Source organism: Macrobrachium nipponense, chromosome 1 (assembly GCF_015104395.2).
Source record: "Macrobrachium nipponense isolate FS-2020 chromosome 1, ASM1510439v2, whole genome shotgun sequence".
Lineage (NCBI taxonomy): Eukaryota > Metazoa > Arthropoda > Malacostraca > Decapoda > Palaemonidae > Macrobrachium > Macrobrachium nipponense.
Window position 1 is genome coordinate 55,567,490 of NC_087200.1, and position 7,500 is coordinate 55,574,989.

Below are 7,500 nucleotides of genomic sequence, written 5' to 3' on the forward strand. Positions count from 1 at the left end.
TTTTTCTAATTCTTAGACGTTTTGATACATAGAGAACCATTTCAATGTAAATTCAGTATTTATAAAGAGCGATTCTAGAATAACAAGGTCTTTATTAAACAACTTGTTCCGTCGTTGAACACCCATACGTCTTCCTCCCCTCTGTATTTGTCTTGACTTGTGTTGTTTATTTATGTTTTTATGTTTACGTTTAGTTTAACGCTGTCACTCCTCTGGGTCGGTCCTTGACTTCTGTAACTGTTCACTGCTGCTTTCAATTTTTTGTCAAATTTTGCTTATTTTATGTTCATTTATCTTTCATTTTAATGTATGTCCTTTTAAATAATTTAATTTCCTTGATTTTAATGTGTATATTTTGTACACTTAGTAAGAATAACTTTTTTAGCTTTTTGCATTTCTGAATTTTTAATTCTTAGTTTTGTTTTTACAATTTTACTAGGAATTTTATTTTTCATTTTAAACAGCCCCTGATGAATTGTTTAATTAAACTTTGATAATTACGAAACGTCGCAATAAAGGCAGCATGTACATCTGTGTGTGTCCTCTTCCCTTCATTGATGGTTATTAATATGGATTGACTCCCGGCTCCTGGCACTAAAGCTGTGGTGTGATAATAATATAATAATATATATATATATATATATATATATATATATATATATATATATATATATATGTATATATATATATATGTGTGTGTGTGTGCGTCTTGAATAGGATCTTCATTAAGTTCTTATTAATGTTTGGATATATATGTATATAAAAAAGTATCACATTGAAAAGGGATTGGTAGTCGGGCACCCATTCACTTCCAAGTCTTTCATACATTTCTTAGAAATAGTTAAAAAATTTCTCTTAAATTTAATGCAACTAGTATTACCAAAAGTAACAAGCTGTTAAGCCGAACGCATAATCTTAAACATAAGAGAATGCTGATATTAAAAAAAATGGTAAAACAAAGAGAAGGAAACTACAGATTGATAAAGGTGTAAAAACACCAATGTAATATATATACATCGTAAAATATTACCTGTAGCTTCTGGGCAGAGGGACCCGTCGAAACCACATATGGGCTGGTCTCTTGGGGGGCGGCCTCCGGGCCACGATATGTTGCCCGTGAACTCTAGGCTCTCGCTCTCGCCGTAGTATGTTGCCACTGTCTGGAAGGGACATTATATATCTATGTATGTATGTGTATCATACATACATTATATATACATATATATATATATATATATATATATATATATACTATATATATATATATACATAAGCCATTCTCTGGAAAGTAAAATATATATATATATATATACACATATGTATATAATATAAGTATGTATATATATATATATATATATATATATATATATATATATATATATATATATATATATATATTTATATATTCTTTTTTAATTATTTCCTCATTATTTTTCGGAGCAAGGGTCTCAACAAGGCTAAGAAAGTTGGAACCTTCCCAATAATTATGAAAGGAGAGAAGTTAAAGAGGGCGGGTGAAGTACCTCCTATACCAACGATTGAGGGAAGACCAGATGCGGTGTTTACTATGTTGTGGATCGTCGATTTGAAGGAAGTCATAATGGTATCTAATTTTCCATGTTTGTACGTTCACCGTCATGGCAGCTGTTTTAAATTTTAATCGTTTGTGCTAACTTTTTACGTTAATTTGATTTCGGTACGAGCTTTCGTACTGTTCTCGTATCTATTCTAAAACTTCCCAAATAATAAAATCAAGGTTTTGGTCGTAAAGTCACTTCTTGGTCATGATGGTCAAATGGCTACTTAACATTATCTTATGCATTTTACTTCAAAGTCGTAGTACTGTTAATTTTATTATTCTAAAATTACATTTTTTTGTTAATTGAAATATTTTTCATTTTTTTTCTAGTCTTGAACTTTATTAGTGAAAGCAAAAATTCCAGAATCAATATTCCTGGGGTACAAAATTTTGTTTTCAGTATATTTAATCCTAATAGGGTTAATTCTCTAAATAAACATAAGAGATTGTTCTAATCCCATAATTTGATAACACTCATCCTTCTTTATACATTCCTTATATATATTATATATATATATATATATCTATATATATATATATATATATATATATATATGTGTGTGTGTGTGTGTGTGTGTGTGGGTGTGTGTGTGTGTGTGAGTGTGTGTGTGTGTGTGTGATTGAGGCATTATGCCGTGTCCACTTATAATGAGTGGCTCCAGAGAGTTTATCGCACCTTGCACAAATACCATTTACCTCTATCTTGATTTCTCCATTTATTTCCATTTATTCTCGATTTCTCCATTATTAAGGCCCTTACATTCCTCTCCTTCTCCTCTGCCAACCTCGTAACAATGCTGAATGTAAGATGTTGGTCGGTAATCCATGTTTTAGTAGGGCACTTCCATTGAATATAAAATTTAGGGCAAAGGCCAAGCACTGGGACCTATGAGGCCATTCAGCGCTGAAACGGATATTGACAGTAAAAGGTTTGAAAGGTGTAACAGGAGGAAAACCTCAAGGCAGTTACGCTATGAATCAGTTGTTAGGAGAGGGTTGAGGAAAGTAAGATGGAAGAAAGAGAATAGGAAAGGAGGTAGAGTGAACGGAACGAAAGGGGTTGCAGTTAGGAGCCGACGGCATGCTGCAGTGAACCTCAAATCATGTCTACAGTGCACCGCCCGAAGTGCACTACCACCAACTACGGGGATTGATAGCTTGATTACTTGTGTCATTACCAAAACGTCAGCACTCCCCTTACATAAATGAAATCAACGCAAAAATTAACAGATCAGCAAAGAGACACTTGAGGGAAACGTCATCTGGGAAACAGGCTACAGAAATAAGAGGCATTAGCCAAGATCTTTGAATAATAAGCTTCTATAGAACTGAAAAGTAGCCTGCCTTGCCGCTCTTATTTTTGTAGCCTATTTCCCGGATGACGGTTTGTGCCTCTTTGCTGATCTATTTATTTTCGCGTTGATTTCATTTGTTTATTGATATAATTATCCTCTTGGTTCTGTGTCCGATACTTTTGCTCGTGCTCATTCTGTTCCATTGGTAGCTGTCCTTGCTGCTGAAATATTCGTTATTCATGAAACAGCTCTCAAGATCAGGATTTTATTCATTAGGCGAATTTGAACCCCCGTCAAGATAACTGTAAAAGAAACCGAAGGCAAAGCTTTCGTTACTCTCCTCTGGTCTGTCGTGGAAATAATAACAATGGCGGTAGTCACTAATTCAGGTTTAGGGGCTCACATCCTCAGAAAGCGGCTTACAGCCTGGATTAAGTCTTGGAGATATCATACTAGAGAGGCTACGAAAAAAGAAAATAAATATTATTATTATTATTATTATTATTATTATTATTATTATTATTATTATTATTATTATTATTATTGCTTATAAAAGAAAAACGATATGACCCTAACTTGACGAGGATGAAAAAGGACCACGGTTATTAAAGAAAAGTACCCAGTCATTAAATTCTCATGTTGCTAAGTTGGGCTAATTTTGGCGGAATTATGATAATATCGGATATAAAGTTATTTCCGTCCATTATGATATCGCTGTCAGGTAGATTTACGTAAATAAAAGGCAACGTCGCATTACAAATAAAGAGCTAGTTGCTGAAGTATGTATTATGCTCATAAAATGGTCTTAATTCCTTCGGCAAAGAAACGTACGGGGAGACTTGGAGACCAGACTGGGCGAACACAAAAGTGATCTTACAGGAGTTACGTAGTAGCTGCATCAAACGGGAAAATCAAGTCATCGAATCGTTTCGCAAATTGCCAGATTGATACATGATATATAAACGTAGTGATGTGAAAATTAGGCGACTTGTCGGAAGTACCTCGTTGTTTTGTCCCTCTTCATTGTCCGGGGATTAATCATGCAGGTTCTGAAATGGACTACCTTCTAGCGGTTGTCCGCGAACTGATTACTCGTTTGACCCACAAAGTATATAGTACTTTTGTAGGAAAGGGGCCAGAGGAGTATTGGCGCGTACGTCAATGATGGAATTAACATTTTATCATTAAAAGGGGTTTTATCTGTTTCAAAAGGAACAGAGAGTTTTAATGAATTCTAGTGCCAGTGATATAAATACTTGAAAGTAATGATACTAACACTCTGCGGAATTCCACCACTCATTTCTTTCCTGTGCTTTGTCATCCACAAATAGCCACTCATCTCCTGCTTCCCATCTCGTAGGTCTCAGCTAAGTAGGTCTGGGTTTCCATCTCTCCTTGTACTCGCAGGAGCACAGATGACACTATCACGTACTATTCTCCCAAAAGGCTGTGAGAAGAGCATGTCTAAGTCATCTCTACGTACCTCCCGTTCAGCATGATCTCATACCCAGAGTCAAAGTAATAGGGTCTGCTCAACTCGGCAGTGGGGGCGGAGCTAATACTGTGACGTCACAAGAGTAACACTTCCCGTGCTCCTCCATTGAATTACTTAAAGAACCTTTAGTTTTTACACATTTAATCCATATCGCATGGTGTTTGTTTTTTTTTTTTTTTTTTTTTTTTTTTTTTTTTTTTTTTTTTTTTATAAAATCTTGATAAAATCTGTAAAGAGGTCACATGCTTGATGTTTTTTAATACACATTCAAAGTATATAAGGTCTGCTCAATTCGGCAGTGGGGGCGGAGCTAATACTGTGACGTCACCAGAGTAACTTCTCCTGCTTCTCCATTGAATTATTTAAAGAACCTTTAGTTATTACACATTTAATCCATATCGCATGGGATTTTTCATAAAATCTTGATAAAATCTGTAAAGAGGTCACATGTTTGATGTTTTTTAATACCCATTCTTTCATTTAGTCACCAAGCTCACATAAGATATACCAGTTTCAACACACATAGCTACTCCAGCTTTCATGATATGTTTACTCTACTTATTTATTTATTTACTTTCCTATATACTGGTTTGCTGTATTCTCTTCAAGTCCATTTTTTTATAACATGTCAACTCTCTCTCTCTCTCTCTCTCTCTCTCTCTCTCTCTCTCCTCTCTCTCTCTCTCTCTCTCTCTCTCCCTCTCTCTTTTTCATGTAGTAATATTACCAAGATTATAAATAATTCTTAAGAAATGTATTTAGTTCTGTCACTGTGTTCATACCTCACTTTGAAAAGCAACTTTTTTCTTTTTATCTATGCTAAAGGTTAGAATGATAGATTAATTATATTTTCCAAATCTTATTATGAATACTAAATTATTATGCAATATCAAATCTTATTATGAAATACTAATTATTATGCAATAAATACAAAGAAAATGTGGATACAGGCAATGTAAAAAATGGCAGTTGCATTTGCACGACTTGACTACAAGAAAGAAAATATCAAAAGTATAAGAATTACATCATATACGATATAAGGTATCAAAGTAATAAATGAGTGATACAGGGAACACATTTCCAACAAATTTCTCATTAGCACTTCCTATCACAAATATGTATACTTCCTAACACATAAGTTTACATATAACACAAACTGTATACATAAAGGTATTAATTATGCATGCCTCAAACGATTATAATATTTTCGGAAAAAAGTACAAAAAGGTATTCTTCAGTCTGGCTGGATGTAACTGATGACGTTACACAAGGGGCGGGGCTAGATTTCAGATCTCCCATGAACACATAATTTTTTATAATTTTTGCGTGCGTAGATATTTTGTTCTGTGCGCGATTATGGGTTTGAAATTAATTGTGATTGTAATGTGTCATATACCAATTGAAAGGGAATTCTTTGTAATTTTACATGGTATATGGCAAAACGTAATAAGCTGAATAATTATGTAAGAAAAATGTGGTAAATATTTACATAAAATGTAAAAACTTTGGTCCGTCTTTGACCTAGAATTCCTCGAAAATTTCAGAGGTGTTTGTCAATTTTATTTATGCATTATATAGTATATTTTATCAGCTTTCTAATCCATTTTTCAGTTTCTTTCTATCATCATCCCATAGTCAGATACGCTACGAAACGTAAATGTATGTAGGTTGACGGATGAAGTAATTACACATTTTTGTGTGCGTATAATTTTTTTCTGTGCGCGCTTGTGGGTTTGAAAGTAATCTTAATTGTAATGTGCCATATATCATTTAAAAGAACATTCTTTGTACTTTAACGGAGTATACGGCAACATGTAATTAAAGGAAAATTTATATAAAAAACGCCATCGCAAAAATAGTTATATAAAAATGTTATAGTAAATATAGTTTCATAAAGATATGGTCCTTTTGTAACCGATGACGTTTCACAAGGGGCGGGGATAGGTTTTAGTACCGCCTCGTGAGTAGGCCCTGTATACTTTGACTCTGCTCATACCTATAAATGAAACTTCCGTAAATCCCTCTATGGTACCATTGCTGAAGCTATGAAGTCACCTGATGCCTATTTCCTCCGTAAAACTTCATTTTCAAATAGACAAAATATTTAGGTACGGTTTCCTTGCCATACTCTGTCCTGCTTATCCGTATACAAATGCACCAGCCTTATTTCTATTATATTAATATTCTATGTGATTTTAGTCTCCTGTGCATTGTTTCATCTTTCACTTTTTCGTCGTTAAATAAATTGTTCTTAAAATGTTTGGAAAATTCATCCTCATTCATTCTCGCCCGATCTCAAGTTGTCTAGAGTCTTTTCGCATAATGCTTTCAATACATTTCTTTAGCCTTTTCATACAATGTTGAGTCTCTTCTCTAGATGTATAAAGCTTTCTACAGAACAGGCTTTGAGAATCTTATGGTATATTGATTAATATATAAACCATCATCTGCATATCGTAAAGGGCTGTCAACTTTCTGTCTTTACTCCAATTTAAAAATAATGACAAATTCAAAGTTCCTCTGACCATTGAAAACAAAACCGTATTTCGATCTTTTAAGGGAAGATAGGCTGATGCACGGAACGAATATTCCTTCTATATGACAGAATGCCATGCATGTACGTATATATATATATATATATATATATATATATACATATATATATATATATATATATATAAATATATATATATATATATATATATATATATATATATACATATCAGTAAGGACAACCAAGGCCAGAACCCGGAACAGCATTTTGTACAACTTTATTGGGACATGTTTCAAGTAGTACTATCACTCGTTATCGACCTACAAAATTAAAATGAATGGCATTATAGTTCTTGCAATCAAATTCACAATAATAAAATGAAATGTATAAAAATGATAAGAGTACGTTAAAAGATAGCTAATACTTAAAAAGATTAAAAATTAGAAATTGCTAAAAGAAACAATTCAGTAGATAAAATAAGATAAAGCAGACTGCAAATTTAAGTCACAAAAACGGATGGTACAAAAGAACAGTAAATATACTAAGTCGATGTACAAACAGCCGGATGCAGACTAAAAACACAAAAGTGAGGTAACAGCCTCATTTCTAGCCAAGGAAGGCTTTATCTTAAAAGAAT

At 33.4% G+C, this 7,500-nt stretch overlaps 1 protein-coding gene across 1 annotated transcript in view; it reads right to left on the reverse strand.

Moving 5' to 3' along the window:
• The window catches only part of LOC135219317 (atrial natriuretic peptide receptor 1-like), a 340,308-nt gene that overhangs the window by 183,746 nt on the left and 149,062 nt on the right, over nucleotides 1–7,500 (reverse strand). Inside the window, exon 6 of the mRNA XM_064255982.1 lies at nucleotides 1,031–1,160. Within this exon, the coding sequence (XP_064112052.1) occupies nucleotides 1,031–1,160 (130 nt within the window). The remainder of the gene's footprint in view (nucleotides 1–1,030; nucleotides 1,161–7,500) is intronic.